Below are 24,669 nucleotides of genomic sequence, written 5' to 3' on the forward strand. Positions count from 1 at the left end.
TACTGTAGTCTACAATAAACAGCAGTCAGAAAAACAAATGGCCGACAAGTTTCCAACATTGAGCTCGATGACAGGGCATATTCAGCTTGTATATATTTATATAATCATGATGAGTAGAAATACATGATAAATATGATTTATTATTTATGATTTACATGATAAATAAATCCTTTTAACAGAATTATAGGCTAAAAATATAGTACATGTAAATACAATATAGGTTTTAAATATCACAGGGTCAGCATGTTAGATCAAGGATAGTCAACTCAAAGAAGAAATGTTTAGAGTTATATCCATCAGTGAAAACAGACAATCATTAGATCATTACCAAGATCACTCCCATGTCATGATCGAAACACTTTATATGACAAAGACTGAGTCTCTTCTCAATTGAAGGCTGGGTAAATAGAAACAGCTGTGCTTGCATTAAAAAAACAACAACAACAACAACAAAAAAGGGACAAACAGAACCCTGTTTTTTTTTTTTTTTTAATGCAAGCACAGCTGTAATGCAAGCATTTGGCACATAACTAATTTGTTTGTCTGATTCTCCCGTTCTCTTGCGGATAGCGCGATAGACTAAAAAACATATAGGGAATTGTTTTTATGGAGTTTTATGTTGAAATAATTAAGTGTATTAATAAAAAATAATAATTATTAATTATAAAATTAGGTAAAAATGTTAATACAATACAGTACTGTATACATAAAATAGCATTTTTGGGGTGGCATCCTTTTATCGCCTATCGTCCTTTCATAAACCTGATTCTGATTCGAATTACTTTTTCAACCAAAATGGCGTCTGAAAAATCAGAGAATGAGAAAGTAAACTTCATCGTTCGTGTTTTATGTCAACTGTTTAATGACGTGTACCTGACTGTGTTCTGAATCGGAGAAGTAAGAAAAGCAGACTTAAATAAATTAACCCCCAATGCACACGACTGTCAAGAACAGAGCAATGTTATAAGAATCTACAGCCTGGGCTAGAAGAATTCATATAATTCTGTGTATTTTACTTATGACCAGTGATGGAACTGGTGTCATTAGTTCCACAGTATTCAAATATATTCAATGTAAACCACACTAACACAAATTTTGGAAACATCATCATTGAAAAAGGGAGGGATATTTGCCTTTTGTATCCTCCAGAAATGTCTATCATTGTTTTTTTTTTTCACTTCATTATTAATTACAAACCCGATTCCAAAAATGTTGGGACACTGTACAAATTGTGAATAAAAAAGGAATGCAATAATGTACAAATCTCATAAACTTATATTTTATTCACAATATAATAAAGATAACATATCAAATGTTAAAAGTGAGACATTTTGAAATGGCATGCCAAATATTGGCTCATTTTGGATTTCATGAGAGCTACACATTCCAAAAAGGTCACGACAGGTAGCAATAAGAGGCCGGAGAAGTTAAAAGTACATATAAGGAACAGCTGGAGGACCAATTTTCAACTATTAGGTCAATTGGCAACATGATTGGGTATAAAAAGAGACTCTCAGTGTGGCAGTGTCTCTTAGAGGTCAAGATGGGCAGAGGATCACCGATTTCCCCAATGCTGCGGTAAAAAATAGTGGAGCAATATCAGAAAGGAGTTTCTCATCATCTACAGTGCATAATATCATCCAAAGATTCAGAGAATCTGGAACAATCTCTGTGCGTAAGGGTCAAAGCCGGAAAACCATTCTGGATGCCCGTGATCTTCGGGCCCTTAGACGGCACTGCATCACATACAGGAATGCTACTGTAATTGAAATCACAACATGGGCCCAGGAATACTTCCAGAAAACATTGTCGGTGAACACAATCCACCGTGCCATTCGCAGTTGCCGGCTAAAACTCTATAGGTCAAAAAAGAAGCCATATCTAAACATGATCCAGAAGCGCAGGCATTTTCTCTGGGCCAAGGCTCATTTAAAATGGACTGTGGCAAAGTGGAAAACTGTTCTGTGGTCAGACGAATCAAAATTTGAAGTTCTTTTTGGAAAACTGGGACGCATGTCATCCGTACTAAAGAGGATAAGGACACCCTAAGTTGTTATCATCACTCAGTTCAGAAGCCTGCATCTCTGGTGGTATGGGGTTGCATGAGTGCGTGTGGCATGGGCAGCTTACACATCTGGAAAGGCACCATCAATGCTGAAAATTATATCCAAGTTCTAGAACAACATGTGCTCACATCCAGACGTCGTCTCTTTCAGGGAAGACCTTGCATTTTCCAACATAACAATGTCAGACCACATACTGCATCGATTACAACATCATGGCTGTGTAGAAGAAGGATCCGGGTACTGAAATGGCCGCCCTGCAGTCCAGATCAGATCGACAAAGAATACCTAAGACAGTTAGAAGCTAGAAGCCTGTATTAGACAAGAATGGGACAAAATTTCTATTCCTAAACTTGAGCAATACATACATACATACATACATACATACATACATAAATAAATAAATACACGATGAATGAATGAATTAATAGAATAATTGATATCCTTTTTCTTTATTCAAGAAAAGCGTTTTTTATTTATATTGTTATGTGTATGCCAACTGATTAAATATGAGGTGATAGAATACTGCGACAAAAAAATTAGCATTAAGAAAATATTTCTCTTTTGACTGTCAAAAGGGTGTCTACGTCATCAATCACGTGGTGGCAATTCTATCCGGTTCATGTGACACGCACTTGCTTTCCATCATGGCGGCCTCAGGTGAGATCTAGAAGCGGTCCTGTGCCTGGGCCGGGGTGTTCCAGTCAGTTTTGGGGAAGGATTGCACTATTAAACCGTGTGTGGCAGCATCGGAGACGTTGTAAAGGCGCTTGACAGCAGCGTTTGTGTAGGATTGTGGATAAAGTGTGGGCGCGAAGCTGGCGTTGTCGGCTTATTACGCAAAAAAAAAACATTCATTTGCAAACTCTGACTGTCCGCCCTTAACAAACAGCTCGGCGTCGAACCAGATTCTCGGTTCAGCATGAGGTGCGGTGGTATATAAGCGGTTATTTTCTTTTCTGGCTCTTGTATTTGCTTTCTGTGGATTTGGTGCTGGATCTCGTTATGCTAAGTGTCATGACAGGACGGCGGCGGCAGGAAGCTGCTCTGCGTCCGATTCGCCTGCGGCTTAACGGCTGTGTAACTTAACCAGTGACTAAATGTGTTAGCGATGTGTGCAGGTGAACTCGAAGGAAAAAAATGTCCACTGTAATATCAAGATTATAGAAACTTCGCACGTGGCGAACACGCACAGTATCTGTGCATTGAGCTCCAAAACAAACAGTGCGCGAGCTAGCATGAATGTCTGTAGCTAATTTAGCCGAGTCCATCATACCGCACATTCAGCTGCAGCTTATAGGGAATTATTGCTCTTCTAGTGTTTGTCTATTAGGTAATACATGTCAAATTTGCACATACATGCTAGAATGTAGCCTGTGGTTTGTTTGTTTTTCTGTGCTAAAAATCCAGATTCGACTGAGCTGCCGTCAGATGCAAACATGTATTATCCAGCATAGAGAATCTGTACAGCAAATTACCAAGCACATTTTTAGTCACTGCATACAGTTTACTACAGTTGCATAATGCAAATGTATTGCACTGTATTAAGAAGTGTGTTACTGTACACCTTTTAAGCTCCTCTTTACTGAATACTGGCTCTGGGGCTGCACACCTGCTCCAGCACACCTGAGTCAGTATAAAGGTGTGGCTTTGTGTTAGGAGTCATGCTGAACACTTGTCCATTTAACCACGATTCTAATTTCATAATGAGAAAAATGAAAAGATTAAATGGTCAGCTGTAACGTGTATTATCATTGTACTCCAAATGCTGGATGAGAGATGTTCATGTGGGTGTGATTTTTTTTTTTTTTAAGCATTTGTTATTTTTTTATTTAATTTTTTTAACAGTGCTGAAACCGAAAGACGAAACGATATATTAAAATGAACACCTGCTCAAGCATGCTCACATGTGCATAGGAATCATACCACTGTTTTTGTCTTGTTGGTGAAATTGTGTTATTTGTTTGGCTGCTGTAAAGGGATTTCAGTGCAGTGCTTGTTTTTTTTTTTTTTTTTTTAATACACAGACATTTACTCATACAGGGTTTTTCTCAACTCAGTAAAATGAGAAGAAATATGGCTTTCTTAATCATTTCAAATGCATCAGGATGAATTGGGTAAGAGTGTATGCAGGAGTGGGCTGGATTGAGTAATTGTGTGTGTGTGTGTGCGGGTGCGGGTGCAGGATGGATTGGGTTGTAGAAAAAAATGTGTGCAGGAGCATTCTGGGTTGGGTACATTTATTCAGGAGCAAGCAGGATTTGAAAAGTGTGTGTGCAGGAACAGTTTGGCTTGTATAAGAATGTGTGCAGGGGGGAGAGGATTGATTGGGTGCCTGGTTTGGCTGGATTGGGCAGAAATGTGTAGAAGTATGTGCAAGAATGAGGTGGTTCGGCTAAGTGTGTGTGTGTGTGTGTGTGTGTGTGAGCTGGTAGGAGTGATGGTCCCATTTATACCTTTAACTAGTATCAGCTGCAATCATAGCCATATATAATGTAACATTTATTATCTCTGTCTCAGTGACTGTAGAAGTGAGAAGTGTCGTGTTGATCATTTGTTTTTACTAGATTGGATAATAAAAGCCTTTATCAATTTGTCATTTGACAACAAAAGTACCATCGTCACAAATCTAAATTGTATCTGCAAATCTATACACACCCGTATAATTACACTTATAAACCAGCATAACAACACAAGGCATAATTTATGCAACTATGCATTTGTATATTGGAACCTGATAGGCGTTTATATTTAATGATGCAATGTCATATGAAATTACATGGACGTTTCTAACAGGCTTTTATCTTTTTCTTCAAAGTCATTCTTTCAAAAAGATTTAATCACCAAGTCCTATTTGTTAGATAAACCCAGTTGGCTGTGAACAGAGAGATCAGCCTGTTCTCTGCAAGTCTTCAGGATTAAAATATAACAGGCAAGCATTCTGGATTTGCCTCCCTTCATTTCACTTGCCACTGTTCTGCCCAACTTTGGTGCCAGTATCTAAATTAGGACCTATCATGGTCCAAGTTCTGTTTTACTGCAGGTTCAATCTAAAACGTGATCGAGCGCACTTCATTGATATAAATCAACACCAAAAAATGGATCAAGGAGTTTTATTTAGCAGTTTTACACTGCACTTGTAGATCAATCAGATAAAGGCTTTTAGCCTGCTTTGTGTTTGTTTGTTTTTTGTGTTTGTTTTTTTTTGTTTTGTTTTATATCATTCTACATCAGAATATTTAGTCTTTAGGATTACAGTGGAACCATTACTTTTATTTAAGATTTTGTGGTCGAGTTTGAAATATTTTGTTTGTAAATATGCCAAATATGTCTCTGTTGCAGCTAAGAAGAAGGGCAAGAAGGGGAAGACCCTCACCCTTACTGATTTCTTAGCAGAGGACAGTGGGGGCAACCATATACCGAGTTATGCGCCTCCAAAACCTACAAGCTGGGCAGATGAGACTGATGACCTGGAGGGAGATGGTGAGACCGTTTGCATTAAATCCACAGTCTCTATCATGCTTAGAATTGGGGGTCAACTGTTATTAGTCTGTAATGTGGCTTAATTCATTAATCGGTTTTAGTCGGTCCTGTGGATTGTTTGTTGAGTTAATTATTTTAGCATGTAAATGGACTGGATTTATTTGTGAGCTTTTTTGCGTTGTCCAATGTAGGGTACAGCTTGTGTCAAACATACGGATAGTTATATGGCTCCAGTCAGTAAGTCAGGATCACACTTAAAGAACATTTGTATATATTGTAAACAGAAACTTTAGCAGGTCTAATAATGACAGCTGAAGAGAGAAAAGAGATTTTAAATTTAGACAGGAAATGTAAATATATAGCTTTGCACCTGCTGTAGTTTTCAGTATTTTGGATTCTGACAAAGGACCTTTGTCTTTCTGACTTTGGTAGTTTGTAATATACGAAAATAAATAAATAAATAAATCTTTGGTAGTATTTTATAATCAATGAAAATAAAGCCCAATGTTTCTTAGTATGACTAAGATAAAAGTAATATGACCAAATACAGGTAGACGTCAACTTACGACCTATGCAACTTATGACCATTCGACTTTACGACCACAATCAGTGCGTACCAGCTTCCGGCATCATTTTACAGTACTGTACATATAGCCTACTCTACTTACGACCAATCGTGGTCGTAAGTCGACGACTACCTGTATTCTGGTTCTGGTACGGACTATGGCTACATGGTTTAATACTTGTGTAATAAATACTTACCTGAAGAATAATTCCAAGTTCATTGTGTAAAGATGTGGATTTCAGGTTTTAATGGAGGATTAGATTTATCTCTGGCTCTCTTTCTGGCAGTTACTACCTCCTGGCACACGGAGGAAGATGTGTATCGTGCGCCACCCATCGATCGCTCAATCCTGCCCACGGCACCCCGTGCTGCTCGTGAGCCTAACATTGACCGCTCGCGTTTGCCACGTTGCCCACCATACACTGCCTTCCTGGGCAACCTGCCTTATGACGTGACCGAGGACTCTATCAAGAGCTTTTTTCACGGTCTCAGTGTAAGTCAATATTGGTTTTTTTTGTTTGTTTTTTTTTTGTTTTTTTTTATATATAATAAATTTTCAATTTGCTCAGTTTTCTTTCATCTTAAAACCCTGGAACTCACATTTCCAATGAAAAAATTGAGCTTTTATGTTCAGTGCATCAGTTCTAATGCTAATGCATTCTGATGTTGAAACAGGTTTATGTAAGTTAAGGCTGGTTGTAATCCATTGTATATATTTGAAATTTTTAAATGTATAAATTAAAAAGTGTATTTTCTTTTCACAATACAACCTTGAAAACCATTGTCAAATGTACAATTTTAACGAAAATATAAGGTCATTTTCAATTTGATGTTTTTCACATCTCATGAAAGTTGAAGTCGGGACAACAAAAGGCTGGAAAAAAAATATAAACATATATAAACAGCTAAATGAACATTTTTGCAACTAATTTATGTTAATTGGCAACAGATCAGTAACATGATTGGGTATAAAAAAAAGTAATCTTAAAAAGGGCAGAGTCTCTCAGAAGTAAAGATGGGCAGAAAATAAAATTCCAATCTATAGATCATTACAATTTCCAAATAATGTTCCTCAACACAACATTGTGAATGTTTTGAATATCTCATTATCTACAGTACATAATATTAAAAATATTTTGGGAATTTAGAGGAATGTCTGTGAGAAAGGGACGCAGGTGGAAAAAGGGCAAGTTAAAGCTATATAATTCTGAGAAGCTGTATGTCGACACAATACAGAAATGCCAAAGTCATTGTTTGGGCCAAAACATTTTAAATGGACTGAGACAAAGTGGGAAAACTCTTCTGTGGTTAGATGAATTGAAATGTAAAATTGTTTTTGGAAACCATGGCTGTCCTCCAGATTAAAGAGGTGAGAGACCCTCCACCTTCACTTTCATCAGCTCTCTGTTCTAAAGCCTGCATCACTGAAGTTATGGAATGTCATTAATGCACCCCTATACCAAGACATTCCTGAAAAGACGTTGTCTAAATGGAAGCATATATAAGGACTTGCATATTGTATGCGACAACGCTAATACACACACTTTCGGTTCGGTACACATGTACTAAATGGAATTCTTTTTACGTGCGACATAGTTACAATCTGAATTCCTTCAGGAACGTATTATAAAGAACCTTCTCATTCTTTATTATCGCATTATCTGTGTAAAGCTGATTTGAGACCATGTCCAAGATTAAACATTTGATATATTTTGATATGCAAACACTTGAAAGTTATGGTTCACATTTTTCAGCTCATAATTGTACTGAGAAACGTTTGTTCTTTGTCACACACGTTATTTTCCATTCATCTCTTGGCCAGGTTGTGAGCATGCACTCTGATTATATGGTGCCCTATAGGCATGTTTATAGTGTAGACATCGTTAATGTTATGTACACCATACGTATATGTACAGTGGAAACCTAGAAAACATCATTCATTTGTATTCTCGAGCAGTGTCTCTCTCTTGTCCTGCACATTTTAATGTGTTTCCTCTAAACAGTTTATACTAGTTCAGCTTTGCTTATTACCTGATGACTTATAAAATACTAAAATGTACTGAGACGTGGTATCTGAAAGTTCATGGTTCTAAGGTGTACAGGGACATTTTAACCCTCATCCACCCCATTACCATTCAATATACTAAAATAACAGTAAATGCTTATAGTGTTGTTTTTGGCATGTAGAAATAATGACTTTTGTCCAAGATATTCTGCTGCATTCATGAAGGACTAGATGACACTTAAACACAAGTGGTATATGGGGAAATTGGTGACATGCTGAAGTTCTATGTTTAAATAAGTAAATATTGCCATCAGTGTATGGCTCACAGGGTAGGTATAGTTTTAATGACTCTGTTCTCTTCCTGTAGATCAGTGCAGTGCGTCTCCCACGAGAACCCAGTAATCCGGAGCGACTGAAAGGCTTTGGCTATGCAGAGTTTGATGATGTGGAGTCTCTGCTGCAAGCACTCAGTCTCAATGAAGAGGTGAAACTATATAATATTGTGCTGGACCCAATAATTACTTGATTCTTTTTTGAATGCTTGAAGTGATCTTAAGAACAAAAAATAAATAATTGTGGCTGAAATTAATATTGGTTTAAATGTAAGTAAATTATTTGCACCATACTGTATTTCTATGCAAAGTCAACAAAAAAAAGTTTTGTTGTCCTGGGATTGCAACTATAATTTATTATCCATATGTTGCTTTTATAGAACTTGGGGAATCGTCGGATTCGGGTGGACATTGCAGATCAGTCTAATGAGAAAGGTGTCCACATGTCTACTCAATGGACGATTTATTCAGAATGATTTTTTTTTTTTTCTAATGTCATCATAATTGTTTTCAAATGTCAAACTTAGCATTTTTGTTGGATTTTATTATGAAGCTTAATGACCTACAACTCTAGCTCTATTTAAAGTAAATAGCCGTTTTAATAAAAGTATAAATGCTTTTCAGAGAGGGATGATCGTTCAATGTCGGGTCGAGACCGTAATCGTAGCAGCGACATGGGACCTGACAAAACTGACTCAGACTGGAGAGCAAGGCCAAGTGGCGACACGGATGAAGGACCACGCCGAGACGATTCGTATGGAGAACGTGAGCAATCTCGTTCACTTGGCTAATGAGTTCTGTACAGTTCTGTAGTTCAGATCTATTTGTCATTTTTCTTGTTATAAGTATCAATATTGTGAAGGAAACCGCTTCTTTCTGAATTTTAGGATCCCGAGATCGGTACGACTCGGACAGATACCGCGATGGACCACGACGGGACAACGACCGCTACGACAGTGGTAGAGACAGATACCGGGATCGCTATGATGACCGGGACCGCAGAGACTATGATAGAGGTGGAACCTCAATACATGTCCTGGTTACCAGCTCTTTATTATCGACTTTCTATAACAAAACAGTAAAGTGTGGTCCATGTTTGATTTGTGGATCTTTAAACAGGGACAGATTGGAAATAACATTCTGTCAGAAAACTAGACAAATAAATCACCTTTGCCATATTTATGTTCATATGTCATATCTTGATTATACCATGGTTCCTTTCCAGCATATGTACATATTTGTAGCTGACATGTGCTGCTCTTGCACACCTGGGCAAATTGTTTGTTCATCCATGTTCTCTGTTATATTTAGCATTTTCAGACCTTTTCATCCTTCAATGCCTGCTTAGGTTGCATTTTACTCTTGACTGCACTTGACACACTTTTTTTTTTTTTTTTTTTTGTGAACAATATCTTGGGAAAAGTAGAAAAAATAATAATAATATTGAATTTTAATCCCCTAAGCATTTCATTGCTATAGAGGAAAACTTTTGCAATAGTTTTATTTTTTATTTTTTTTATCATTCTGGAACTATGATGTTATAAGCAACAGCATGCCATACATACAGTTATAAGTTTAGCAGCATCTATGTTTTAGGTTATGACTCTCGTGGTGGAGGTCGTCGTCCTTTCGGCAGTGGCTTCCGGCGTGATTATGATGATCGGCGGGATGACTATCGTGGTAGCGGCGATCGGGGAGATCGTGGTGATAGGAGTGATCGGGGGGATCGGTATGGAGATCGCTATGGTGACCGCGAAGACCGATATGAGAAACGTGAGGACAGAGGTAAACCTTGCATCTCAGCAATTGTCAATATTGCTATAGCTCAAACATATAAACATGGTAAAAGAACCTAAGGCTTACAAGAGTGGGTTGTCTGCATTTTCTGTATGCTGATGATAGTTTACATCCAGTTGGATTTATGCAGTCTGTCTGCTTTATCCTCTTCCTTTTTTGATTAGCTGTTTTTTGGGTACCCTCCCCATAGATACTGTTGCTCTGCAATTATAATACTGGAGCTGCAGATCTGTTGTACCAATTTACACATCGTATCCGTCTGTGATCAGAGCCTGACTGTTGGATGGTATGTCTTTGATCATGCCCCTAGAAGGTTGTGTCTTACTGAGAATCAAGTTTTGGCTTTATTTGCTCAGGCCCTACCCAGAGGCCCAAGTTGAACCTGAAGCCGCGCAGCGTTCCAAAGGAGGAGGACAAGAGCAGCACTCATTCGACAGCCTCTAGTCGATCAGCTTCCATCTTCGGAGGGGCCAAACCAGTAGATACGGCTTCTAAGGAGCGGGAGGTAGAGGAGAGACTTAAGAAAGAGCAGGAGAGGCTGCAGAGACAGCTGGAGGAGGACAAGGGGAGAGGACCTGAACGCAAGCCTAGAGAGAGGTAAACCACAAATCCAATTAAGGTTTTTTACATGTACTACATGAACTGGGGGAACATTTTTTTTGAATATACAATGACCAAGCATAACATAATGACCACCTGCCTAACATTCTGTTGGTCCCCTTTTGCTGCAAAAACAGTCCTGACTCATGGAGCATTAACAGCATTAACTTCTTCAGCAGTTTGAGCTACAGTAGATCATCTGTTGGATCGGACCACAAGGACCAGCCTTCGCTCCCCACCTGCATCAGTGAACCTCATCTGTCCATGTTCCTAAAGCCGGTTCACCACTGTTCCTTTTTTAGAGCACTTTTGATAGATACTGACCACTGCAGACCAGGAACATCCCAAAAGAGCTGCAGTTTTGGAGATGTTCTAATCCAGTCGTCTAGACGTCACAATTTGACCCTTGTCAAACTCACTCAAATCCTTATGCTTGTCCATTGTTTCTGCTTCTGACACATCAACTTTGAGGACAAAATGTTCTCTTGCTGCCTAATATACCCCACACACTAACAGGTGACCTGATGAAGAGATATTCATGTGTTAATCACTTCACCACAGGGAGAAGAGTTGGAGAAGTTGGGAGAGTTCAGGTACCTGGGGTCAACAGTGCAAAGTAATTAGCTTGTTAGAGAAGTGAAGAAAAGAGTGCAGGCAGGGTGGAGTGGGAGGAGAAGAGTGACAGGAGTGATTTGTGATAGAAGAGTATCTGCAAGATGGAAAGTTAAAGTTTATAGGACTGTGGTGTGAGACCTGTGATGATGTATAGGTTAGAGACAGTGGCATTGAGTAAAAGGCTGGAGCTGGAGGTAGCAGAGCTGAAGATGTTGAGGTTTTTATTGGGAGTGACGAGGATGGACAGGATTAGAAATGAGTTTATTAGAGGGACCATGTATTTAGGATGTTCTGGAGACAAGGTGAGGGAGGCAAGATTGAGATGGTTTGGACAGAGGAGGGACATGGGGTATAACAGTAGGAGAATGCTGAGGATGGAGCCACCAGGCAGGAGGTAAAGAAGAAGGCCAAAGAGAAAGTTTATGGATGTGGTGAGGGAAGATATGCAGGTAGTTGGGGTGAAAGAGGCAGATGTAGTGGACAGGGGGGTATGGAGTCCAATGATCCGCTGTGGTGACCCCTAATGGGAGAAGCCGAAAGATGATGATTCACTTTTTCAGTGTGACATATCTTAATGTTATGTCTGGTCGGTGTACAAGAGCATTCAGGATTATTTATTAATACAGTGAATCCGGAAAGTATTCACTGCGCTTCACTTTTTCCTCATTTTATGTTACAGCCTTATTTCAAAATTAATACATTTCATTATGTTCTTCAAAATTCTACAAACAATACCCCATAACCTGAAAACAAATCACATGTACATAAGTATAGCAGCCTTTGCTCAATACTTTGTTAAAGCACCTTTTGGCCCCAATTACAACCTCAAGTCTTTGATGATGATGCTACAGGCTTGGCACACCTATTTTTAGCATTTTTTTTTTACAGAACCTCTCAAGCTCCATCAGGTTGGATGGGGAGCGTCTGTGCACATTTTCAGATCTCTCGAGATGTTCAAGTCTGGGCTGGATCCACAGCATGATGCTACCACCACCATGCTTCACTGTAGGGATGGTATTGGCCTGAGAGTCCTTTAGGTGCCTTTTGACAAACTACAGATGGGCCGTCATGTGCCTTTTACTGAAGAGTGGCTTCCGTCTGGCCACTCTACCATACAGGCCTGATTGGTAGATGGCTGCAGAGATTGTTGTTTTTCTGGATGGTTCTCCTCTCTCCACAGAAAAAATGCTGGAGCTTTTACAGAGTGACCATCAGGATCTTGGTCACCACCCTGACTAAGGCCCTTCTCCCCCCGATTGCTCAGTCTGGCCGGGCGGCTAGTTCTTCCATTTGCAGATGATGGAGGCCACTGGGACCTTCATGATGGAAGCTCATTTGGACCTTTATTGCTGTGGAAATCTCCTGATCTGTGCCTTGATACAATCCTGTCTCAGGTCTACAGACAATTCCTTGGACTTCATGGCTTGGTTTGTAATCTGACATGCACTGTTAACTGTGGGGCCTCATATAGAAAGGTGTGTGTGCGTTTACAAGTCATGTCCAATCAACTGTATTTACCACAGGTGGACTCCAAACAAGTGTAGAAACATCTCAAGTATGATCCAGTGGAAACAGGATGCACCTGAGCTCAGTGGCATGGCAAAGGCTGTGAATATTTATGTACATGTGATTTTTATTTATTTATTTATTTATTTATTTTATTTTTTTTAAATAAATTTGCAAAGATTTCAAGCAAACTTCTTTCACATTGTCATTATTGGGTTTTGTTTGTAAAATTTTTGATAAATAATGAATATACATTTTGGAATGAGGCTGTAACATAAAATGGGGAAAAAGTGAAGCGCTGTGAATACTTTCCAGATGCACTGTATACAAAATCATGAAGGAATCAATATATAATCACTATTACTAGGCGCGGTTGTGAGTGGATAAAGGTCAGGAGATTGTAACTACTCTATTTGGGAAGCAGATAGATGTTAACTAACTGAGCCTTTTATTTGGAACACTGTACTAACACTGGGTAGGGCGCGCCCTTTGCTCTCAAAACATGATCAATTCTAAAAAAAATATATAACCAATTAATCAACCGATTAAAACAAATGTAACACTCAATGTAAAATAGTACTGAACAAAAACAACAAAAAAGTACTGAATCATTAAAAATGTGCTAAATCAAATAAATGTAAATGTTATGAATAAATATTGAGTAAATTAAGACATGCATTTAAACTGAAACAAAAAGTAACACTTTAAATAAATAAAATCAGTTACATCCAGATGGAATAATAATAATAATAATAATAAACTTCAACAGCATGTGGTGTCAGTGATTCGCCTCTAGAAGGCGCTTCCTGTATTATGACAGCCGACCTGCTCAACAAACGCAACCCGGAAAAACTTTCGGTATGAGTTTTTGCAGATAATTCCAGCAACCAACTAGCGGTGCCGATTAAACGGGAAAACCGATCAATCAGTCGACCTCATGCATCAGATCTAGATGCCCTTTGCCGAAGCTACATTACCCGAAGCGCCTTTACCCAAAGCTCCTTGCTTTGATTATATGCATTGCATTTAAAGTTTAATAGTAGATATTTAGCAGTGCTGACATTTTTGTGATTTATTATGATAGAGAGTGTTGGACAGTTCAGGTTGAAAACACTGAGCTGTTTTCATTTTTCTAATACAAAATATATCCAGTAGATGGCAGTATTGTGTTAGTGGGCTTAACAGTGTTGGACACCTTCACATGAGCTCATGTGCTGCAAAATGTAGCTATTTTTTCCTGATATATCAAAGTCTTTTTGTGAAATATAAATACTGGATGTCCAGAATGTAAATTGCTGAGATATTGCACTGCTGGCCATGGTTTGTCTGCACCTACTGTATGGATGTGAGACGATTACATGGAATGAAATTGTTTTGTGGACTTAATAGTTTATTTTCAGTAAAGTTAGCCGTCATATATAAACCTGTGTATTCCGATCTTTATCCTTTTTATATTTTCAAAAACCTAATGTCTTTGAGAAGCATATAAAATCAAAATATAGGGGAAAAAAAGAAATTCAGTCCCCTTTTCTTTTTTTTATGCATTTAGGCATCCCAGTTGGCGAAGTGAGGACCAGGCAACAGAGCGCTCACGAACAGGAAGCGAATCATCGCAACCAGGAAACAGCACTAGCAGAGGTACATCTTGGTTTATCACCACAATTGATTTGATCGTGCAATATTATTAATCAGAATGAAACGCGCTCCTCCTTTTTGTAGGTTCAAGACGGCGAGAAAGCGAGCGCTCTTTGGAGAACGAGGTTTTTAGCAGCCGTGACGATGAGCCACCCTCTCCCTCATCGTCCAGGCAGGATGGGCTTCCCCTGAAGGTGGTTCCAGCCCCGCCCCCTAAAGAGAATGCCTGGGCAAAGAGAGGTGCCTTGAGCAGTGGCTCTGCCGAGAACGAGCTGAAATCTGGTCCTCCCAAAAGGTCAGAGTCCAAAAAACTCAGTACACCTGCTTGTGTTTTTGATTCCAGAAAATATTTTTGAAATTTTTCATGACCTAGCACTCATTTAAAGTGCCAAGTTAAAGGTTACAGTAACGGTTTATGTGTTATCACAAGCAACAAGCAAAATAATTCTAATTATCTAATCGTTTGGGGGCTATATATTGAAAACAAATTTAATTATTTTCTTGATAATATTTTGTAGGATATTTGTAATGACTGCTGTCATTTTGGTTCGGTCTGATTTCAGCTCTACAAGCTCAACTGATGATCGAGTTCCCCAGAAAGTTAAAGGTAAGATCAGGTGTTTTGAGGAAAATTGTTGACTGGTTGACATAAAAGAGAACATTACGGATGATAATTAACCTTTAAATGGTCATAACGCTTGACCATCACACTGATATGTGGGCCTTCTCTCAAACTACTGCCACAAAGTTTGAGGCACATGAATGTGTAGAATGCCTTTGTATGCTCTAGAGGCCATGAAGACATTGTTTCAAACCCTAATAAACCTGACCTCAAACCCTAATGCACATCTTTGGGATAAACTAAAACGCTAACTGCACCCCAGAGATTCTCATCACACATCACCACCTGACTTCACTAATGCTCACGTGGCTGAATGAGCACAAATTCCCACAGACTTGAGCCACAATCTCAAAGAAAGCATTCAGAGAAAAATGAAGGTTATTATGACAGTGCAGGGGGAATACATCTGGGGTGGGATTATTTTGCTGTATTTTGGAGGTTTTAGCACCCTAATTAAAAAAGGTCTAGACATATCTAGTGACTTTTGGAGCATTCTTGTGGGACCATGCTATCAACTCAGCTTCTGGTTATATAAATTAAAACTGGCTCAATCACACCAGTGTGCAGAGTCTCAGGGACTAGTCATCATTATTTGCCCCACTTACACACTACCTTTCGCTTTTTGTGTATTTAATGTACATCTGGATGATAAAAATCAGAGCCAAAACTTCTATCCATCTGGTTTCCTGTTAAACTGTAATGTTTGGTGAGTTCATGTACTGCAGTATTAAACAGACTGTAAAACTCTCTTTAAAAACCTTCTGTCATTGGTGTGAATAACACAGTCAAATGTTTTATTATTAACCAGTTTAAAAATATTTTGACGATTGATACAAAAACAGACCTTTTTGAGATTTAAGTGTTTTTTAAATTACTGACTGTAGGAAAAGCATTTAATATTAATAACCAGGAACAGTGTAAGATTAAAAATATATATATCAGTTCTTTGTGTTATGATGTGTTGTAATGATTAGTAATTTAAGGTAACAGTGTAATGGGTAATATTGTGTATATTCTATTTTATTATATTATCCACTTTTCTATCTCACTGGTGTAAATAAGTGTAGAAATAAAATGGATGGAAATAAATGTGAAATGTCATCCGTTGAGTCTTGAAAGTAACGAACATAATTCCAGTCAATATTCCAGGTTCTGGCTGATTTGTCAAACATTGATCCTTATCCTTAGGTGAAGAGGGTGGAAAGTGTTTGTTGTCGAAATATAGAAATTGTGGATCAATGGTGTCGAACTCGGCCATAGAGGGGGCCAAAATTTAATACTGGGTCTAAGTAAAGGGCCAAACACTGTCAACATTTAATGAACTAAAGACAAACAGGATACAGAATAAAGTGAGAAAATAAAACGGTACATTCTGCTCTTATGCATAGAGTGCTTTTGCAACCTTGCAGAGCGCTCAAGCAGCGTGTAGGCGGAGATGAGGCAACGTTTCAGGGATAAAACATGGAATGAGTCAAAAGTGCCCAGAGTCAAACTTTGCCATTTATAATAGAAATATAATATTACCTTGCGGGCTGGATATATTCGATCCGCAAGCCAGAATCGGACCAGTGGCCTTGAATCTGACATGTTTGATGTGGATATTTGTACATGCATGGTTAGATTTCGATTAGCATCAGCCTGCAGAAACCTCGTACAGGATCGTGTACTGTGGCTGACAGAGTGTGGATGTGGCTTACGGAATTCGCTGGGTTTTTTTTTTATTTTTTGTTGTTAGAGAAATATTCTTACTTGATCAATGGGTGCAAAGAGTGTGTTTATTAACAATCTCATATACAGCCTAAAATTCATAGACCTTTGACATATCTTTCAGTTGAAGTCCCCAACAAATGAAGGCCACTGTCATGTTCCCAAACACTGCACCGACAAGCCTAAATGCCAGCCAGGCAGAGAATGCTTTTCATCCCGATTACATAAGACCGTTTCTCTTGCTGTGCATTTGCTGTGCAAATACTCAAAGGCTGAAGAGGAACACCAAATAATTGTGCTGTAGAAAGGGATCTGATGGAAAGTTTCCTTTGTGTATATAGTGTAGATAGAGATTGGCATGATGCACAGTATCGATTATACAAGTGTCAATATCTTACGTTTTTAGGTATCTGTGCACAGATTCGATCAATTGCAGACCCCTTTATTTTTTTGGGACCAAATAACAATAATAATGTTTGCTCTTATGTTGTGCAAATATTGTACTTGTTTTTTGTTTGTTCTTTTGGAGAAACTAATTATTGCGAAACTATTGCATGCTTGATGCAATAGATGTTATTTATGTATAACGTTATGCTTAAAAAATGCAAAAGCATTTATAGTATAACTATCTTTAATTTTGACATTTTAAAGCTTATAGTTGCTGCTTGTCCAGGACTGCATGGGGGATTTCTCTTTTAAGCAAATTCACTCATGCTTGGTTGTTTCTTTGTTTACAGCATTTGAGTATGCAAGGAGAAGCAATTTGTAAATCAACATTTGTATTGTTTTTTGCAGATGACAACCATTAAAAAAAAACCCTATATAAAATATAATACACTGTTGTTTTTTTACAATAAAATATATATATTTTGTTCATTTGTGAAAATATAAGCATTTAGAATATATACTCAATTTAATTTTGTATAATAATTAAATGATATATTTATAAATTAAATATACAAACATTGAAAACAAGCATTTGAACATAAAGTCGCAATAAATCACGTTTAAAAAACAGACGTTACTGTTGTAGCAGACAAATGAGATAAAAAGAGAATGAAACGGAGAAACGCGGCAAGCTGACAGGCCTGGTTAAAAAATAAAAAGGATGTCCCGGGTGTACAAATGCGTAACCATTCGCTGAAATCCACAACAGTGACTAAAAAAGTATAAGTTTACTGCTTCTGCATTTTGATTGTGTTTGTTTTATTTGAATCCATCGTTATGTCTCGAGCGAGGTGACATAGTGCCCTAACCCACCTGATGCTCACGGGTCACGACAGAACAGATCCAGTGCGACTGTCCCAAAGATACAAACAGTTGTGTAATAGCACTTCATTAAACTCCACCATTTTCACATGATGAGGATTCTACAGTTTTTGCCCACCGTGCTGATGTTTCGTGACTCCAGTGTGTTTTCTTTTCATGTGCTCGTGCATCACTGTGGTACCTACATCCGCTTTGCATTACATTCCAGGTACAGTTTTCTTTGCGTTTCAGTTGCGTTTAATATAAAATGCTCCCAATACCTTGGATGACTCGGGACCCTGTACTGTCCGCCATTTTCGCAATCATCTGTGTGATCTTACCATCACACCAATCGTTAACTTGAGCAGCCCAGCTAATTGATAACGGCATTCGTTGACAACGAATTTTATTAGCAGTTATTATCGATTAGTTGTCGCAGGTCTAATTTCAACTAGTACTCTATTGAAACATTATTGGGGAGGACGTGGCTGTAAATTTTCCACTTGCTTTATAAAAACCTCCATTTTAATCAGCACTTGCATATAATTATTTTTTATTCGAAAAGGAGCTCTGGTTTGTTTGAGTTGCAGTCATGACTCTAACTGGCTTGTATGCATGTTCATCCCTCTTCTTCATGAGGTTATATAATGCGGGCACTGACGTGTCACAAACCAGCTGTTTATACATGCTCGATATCTTACTTGAGGAAACTCATGAATTTTGGCAATGTGTATACTGTGTAATGTAGAGCTCTTCTCTTGCAAGTCTTTTTTTTCTTTTTCTTTTTTTTTTGTTACTAGAATACAGCATATGGTAGCCAGCAAGTTAATGATACTTTTCAGAATCAGGCTAAAGCTGCGATTTTCCATTCGATTCATTGGTTTCAATTCAAGTGGCATGTGTTGCCAGGTGGTTAGTACACCTTATGTTCTTGCATGCATGCATCATGTCTGCAAACCATCTCAGCTAGAAACGATTGGACAGAAAGAATGGATGTGTGTCCTGTAGTGTGATACCGAAACATGTGACCTTTATCACAGTATGTTCTGAACACCAACATTTCCACAGGATGAAGAGAAAATGCACCTGCTCTACCTATATATAGTTTTAGCAGTAGCAGTATATTAGTGCTTAGACATTAGTGCAGCCCTCTATTTGGGTAATTGCATAACTGTCTAACTGCACACGCAACTTTTGTTGCAGATGAGAACAGGGGTGATGGTCCACGTCGGGGCCGCGGCGGAGCTACAGCTCCTGCAGCAGGGAGAAACCGGCGCAAGGAAACGGACAGGTTAGCCTTTCTTAAGTAGAATAGAAAAAGCTTGAACTAAAGTCCATTTCAGCTACTTTAAAATCATAAAATAAATACTTGCAAAATGGCTCGCTTTTTGCTCTTGACCATGCCATGTAATCTTTTTGTCTACATGACCAGCACTATCTGATTGTTCTGCATCATGTACTGCTCCCAAGTAACGTAAAAAATAAAGAAATAAATACATCTAAAATCTCTGACCAACATTGAACCACTTAACCTTCAGTACAGTATGTCATGTAAAGCTCTGAAAAAGCTCTTTTTTCTCAGCCTTTAGAATAAGTGTGGCTGTACATGCACGCCAGGGACTGCTGTTTCAGTCTGTTTTACGTTGCTTATAGAATGGACGCGAGAAGAGACCGAGATCTCAGACCAGCACCAGAGCCAAAGAAATTTGAGGAATCTCCCAGTCCTGTGAGTGACAGAGCACTAAGGCACTTTCTCTGGGTGTGACCTCCTGTTTAATGACCTTAGATTTTTTTTTTGCCGCTGGGTCCGCCAAATATACTGAAAAAAGATGTGATTGCATTTTGTGTTGTTTATCCTGCTCTTTTAAAAAGAAGACATGGCTACAATAAATCATCTTCTGTCAAAATCATTTTTTTTTACAACTTATTTCAAAATTCTTGAAATTGTAAACTATACAAATTAAACAGAATTTGCTGCCAAGCCCCAAATTATTAGATTTTGTGAAATACACACAGTTCTTTAGGTATGAGATTAGAAGCAAACTTTCCCTTTAGCATAATGTGGGCAGCAACAGGAAGCCAGTGAAGGAAGCGTAAATGTTTTCAATGTTCTCCCACAAGTCATGCAGCTGCATTCTAGTTCATTTGCAGAGGTCAAATGCCCTTTGTAAAGCTCACCTGCCAGGAGTAAGTTACAGTAGGACAGTCTTGAGATAGCTGGAATGCTGTAAAACGAAGTTAGAGAGTTGTCCATAGAGATCACAAGATATTGACATGATGACTGATTAACTGGGAGGAACAGCAGTTCAGTTATTGCAGTTCGTTAGGATTATGATATTCAGATAATCAGCTGCCATACATGATGAGTTCCACCAGACATGCTGGGATCTGAGCGGAAACATCACAAATCTTCCCAGTAACTGTGAAAAAGGCAGTGAAATGTCCTGCTATGAAGCCAGACTGGTTGGGACCTTGCATGTTCTTTGAGAGGGGGAGTGAGAGTGAGTGTGTTGATTATGTCAGAGCAGTTAGGAATGAAAGAGGGTGATACCTGCCGGTTATTGCTGATGTCTGAGGAATCCACGGTGAGTTTCTTTAGATTGGGAATAACCCTTGCGCTCTTGATTTTAACAGCAACATGAGCAGATGTAATAAAGCCATTTGATGGTGATGAAGGGGGAAATCTGTAGAGATGGTCTGGAAAGTGTTGAATCCATTGGGCAGGTGGTGGGTTTGCTGGAAAAGGCTACTTGCAGGATCTCCTCTATTGATAGTTTGGAAAAATGTGTTTGGGATAGAGAAGGGGAAAGCTGATTGTGTAGAGTAGGAGTTGGGCTAAGGGGGAAGATCTGGTAGATTTTAAAGTCTTTTCATCATAGAAGTTTTAGTCTTTAGCAGTCAGGGAGAATGGAGCTGGAGTGTTGAGCAGAAGTTTTTAGCTGTTTGTTGTCTTGGGCCAACAAGTCAAAACACAATTTTCTTGGTACATGCTGGACACGATCTGAGCTGAAGAAGTTTATCTTGTTTGCCACAGGACATGGTTCCAGTAATTTATGCACTTTTTGTTCATGCAAACCGTTCTTTGAGCCAGCTTCAGACGAGGCTTCCTTTTTGAACAATGGCCATGCAAACCCACTTGTTGCAGTGTGTGGCATACAGACTGAGCAGAGCTTCTGCAACCTCTAAAGCAAAGCTGGCAGCACTCGCGCGTCTTCTTTTTTAACTAATTAATTTTTTTAAGGAAGCTTCTGCACCTTACTCAACTTCTTTGATTGACCCTTGCGAGGCCTGTTCTGAGTGAAACTTGTCTTGGAAAACCTCTGTATGACCTTGGCCACTGTATTGTAACTCAGTTTCAGGGTGTTGCTGATCTTCTTATAGCCACAGCTATCTTTGTGGAGAGCAAAAATTCTAATTCTTAAATCTTCGGAAAGTTTTTTGCTATGAGGTGCCATGTTGAACATTTATTAGTCAGTATGAGAGAATTGTACTCAAAGCACCAAATTATAACAAGCAGACAAAACCATTAACATGATGAAAAGGACATGAGGCTTTGTATGGTTAAACAACATACAGCTGTTATCACTTAGGATGTACTCACTTTTGTTGCCAGTTATTTTAACAATGGCTGTATATGGTGGACAGTATTTCTATAATATTGTCCCTTGAGAAGATAGACTAAAATAGTTGCCCAAGAATATTTTCTAAAAACATACTGGGTATAAAAGACAAAATACTTGTCTGTATAAAAGAGGGTTTTGCTGCACATACCGCACGATTCTTCACACGCGGTATGCACGTACGTGATCTAAAACCCTGTCCAGATGATTCCTAGCATGGAGCGGTGAAGTAGACCTGATCACTACACCCTCGCCGATACCGTCATAGTTTGACTAGGCATATTACAGATAATGTGGATCAGGTGCTCAACTGTTAAAAAATGAAAAGATTGTTTGGAGAAGCAAAAACGGATTAAACATTGAAAATTTAAATATGAAAAAACTGCAATGCTTCAGTGTTACTTTTTTCAAAAAAAGCTGTATATTGTCCAATCGCTTATTTTACATATCATGCTTAACAATCAGCTAGAATGTGTTTACAAAGTCATATTAATGATTACAACGTGCACAAAGGTATTTAGTACAAACAATGCTCCAAATGTCTGCATCAGTATACACTATATGATCAAATGTTTGTGGACCCCTGAACATAAGATTTATATGTGCTTTTTGACCACATTAAGTCCAGATTTGCTGTTATAATAAGCTCCAGTCTTTACGGTGGATTGTGATTCTGGAGATTTGTGCTTATTCAGCCCATAGGGCATCAGAAAATTCACGTACTGATGAAGGGTGATGAGGTCTGTGCTGCTGCCAATTCGATGTTCATTAGGGTTGAGTTCAGGGCTCTATAGCAGGCCACTCAAGATCTTCCATTCCAAACCATGTAAAAAAAAATATATCTTCACGGAGCTGGCGTTGTGCACAGGAGCATTGATATGCTGGATCAGGTTCGGGTCTCCCAGTTCAAGTGAAAGGAAAATGTAATGCAAAGACATCCTGCAAATGGATGCGCCTGGTAACAGTTTGGGAACAATTATATTTTTGTTGAAAAAGACGTGCGTCCAAATACTTATGTCCATATAAAGTACACACATTCTGTTCGTTTCAAAGAAGTTGTATTTTTCTTTCTTTTCCTTCAGATGATGCAGACCTTGTGATTAAATCTTTGACTTGCTTATTTACACTTGGATGACTTTTTAACATTTATATCTCACCTTCTTTCTCTTGGCAGAAATTCAGCTCAGCCAGTAAATACGCAGCCTTACTAATGGACGGCGAGCAGGGAGACGATGCTGAGGAGAACGGAGAAAGAGAGTTTTGCTGCAGGAAATTCGGTCACAAACAAATTATGAATTAATCTTCCAGCTTTTTCCATGCAGCAGCGAAGAACCAGCTCTGCTTCCTTGAAGCAAACACCTGGAGAAACAGTCAAATCACATGGCAATCTCTTATAACCACCTTCATCAAGACTGAGCAGATGCGATTGGGAAAAATACCAGACTCATTTTAATATAAGAGGGAATAGGGGAAGTTGTCTTAAGATAATTATAACTAATAAAAAAAAATGTAAAAAAAGGTTTAAAATGAGAGAATGTGATCCCATTGCTGCGGCTGCTCCAGTATACATCACATGTTTCTAGCACTAGTATGTTAAAAAAAAAAAAGCTGGCCATGACACAACGTAGGTTCATACCAAAGGCGAGTGTCTTGTTGCTTTTCAGGGTTTATGCTTGTTTTTTTTCATTCGTTTGTTTGGTTTTGTTTTCTTACTGATACGACAGCCCGAATGCTGTGCTTCTAGAGACTTTGGGACCTGCATGATCTGTTCAGCAGCATTTTATCTTGCAAAATCAAGTCTTAATGCATATTATATGGGACTTATATTATGGATGACGTACTAACTGCGAGGCAGAAAGAAAGCCATTTACAGACCACATATTAGTTTGGCAACTCGTAACCTTTCATTATCCCCTAGTTTGACCTGTTCTTATGGACATGTATTTCGAGCTACATCTGTGGCCAGCTGTGCCCTCAGAACAGATATTTTCTATCTAAAAGAATTAACAGCTTGTTATTCATTTAGAAAATTCTCCCTATTAATCAAATCCTTTTGAACATTGGTGACAAATTGCTTTTTGAATCAACCAGTCCAGTTTGTGTGCATTCTGAATAAAGGTTTTAATAAAATGGTCATTATTGTGCAGTCTAAAGTTTCATACTTTTCTGCTATTTTGAAACTTTGAGTATGTTTAATATGCAATATATCTACACTGAGGTCCACATAATAATTTTTTAAATATCTTCTAGATCATGTGGGAAAAGGGAAGGGAAGTGGTAGTTCAGTGGTATCAAGCCACCCATGCTGAGCTCTAGAGCAAGGCCCTGAAATCCTCAACTGCTCATTTGTATAAATGGAATAATTGTAAGTCTTTTTGGATAAGGGTGTCCTGACAAAATGTCATAAACATAACATTGCTTTTTTGAAATCTACACCACAGAGATCAAATGGACCAGATTTCACTTCACTACAGCCAATTCAGGAAATAATCGCATGTCTATATCTTAATTATCAAGCAAACTGATATTCCATGAAGCAGAAGAACTGAAACAAGTCAGTGGCCCATTTCTTTCTGTAAAGGCAGGAAGTTTTCAGTTTATCTACAGGAGTTGGAGGAGACAGACAGCCAAAAGGTCATGCACTTTATTAAAAATGTGGCTTTCAGGATGAATAAAGAGCCACGTGTCTGCTGCACTGGTGTTTTGACTTGAGGTCAAAGTATACTTGTTCTTATACTTGCCAGTGTGACCCGAAGGAACGTAATAATAGTAATGCAGGGCAACGTTAGCATCAACATCCATATGTAAACACTCATGCGTATTTCCTTGATACGGTGCTGACTGGAGACTCCGTGCCGTTTGTGACCTCTG

At 38.6% G+C, this 24,669-nt stretch overlaps 1 protein-coding gene across 3 annotated transcripts; it reads left to right on the forward strand.

The window, feature by feature from the left end:
* Positions 1 to 2,675: 2,675 nt before the first annotated feature.
* On the forward strand, positions 2,676 to 23,934 carry eif4ba (eukaryotic translation initiation factor 4Ba). Of its 3 annotated transcripts, XM_046869598.1 has the most exons (15): positions 2,676 to 2,723; positions 5,406 to 5,546; positions 6,399 to 6,604; positions 8,484 to 8,600; positions 8,829 to 8,883; positions 9,073 to 9,213; positions 9,336 to 9,464; positions 10,045 to 10,233; positions 10,602 to 10,842; positions 14,516 to 14,604; positions 14,686 to 14,896; positions 15,165 to 15,208; positions 19,382 to 19,469; positions 19,832 to 19,904; positions 22,973 to 23,934. In XM_046869598.1, exons 1-15 carry the CDS (start codon positions 2,711 to 2,713, stop codon positions 23,096 to 23,098), a joined length of 1,863 nt encoding a protein of 620 aa, XP_046725554.1. In that variant the 5' UTR covers positions 2,676 to 2,710; the 3' UTR covers positions 23,099 to 23,934. The 3 variants fall into 3 exon arrangements, with proteins under 3 accessions (XP_046725554.1, XP_046725555.1, XP_046725556.1); XM_046869599.1 differs by lacking the exon at positions 19,832 to 19,904; XM_046869600.1 differs by lacking the exons at positions 19,382 to 19,469; positions 19,832 to 19,904.
* The last annotated feature ends 735 nt before the right edge of the window (positions 23,935 to 24,669 follow it).

Source organism: Silurus meridionalis, chromosome 16, assembly GCF_014805685.1.
Source record: "Silurus meridionalis isolate SWU-2019-XX chromosome 16, ASM1480568v1, whole genome shotgun sequence".
NCBI classification, from domain to species: Eukaryota; Metazoa; Chordata; class Actinopteri; order Siluriformes; family Siluridae; genus Silurus; species Silurus meridionalis.

Excerpts from the sequence above, each read along its gene's own strand:
- eif4ba (XM_046869598.1), top strand. Across the intron at positions 9,465-10,044 it reads CCGCAGAGACTATGATAGAG|GTTATGACTCTCGTGGTGGA; the intron begins GTGGAACCTCAA and ends TCTATGTTTTAG. Across the intron at positions 14,605-14,685 it reads AGGAAACAGCACTAGCAGAG|GTTCAAGACGGCGAGAAAGC; the intron begins GTACATCTTGGT and ends TCCTTTTTGTAG.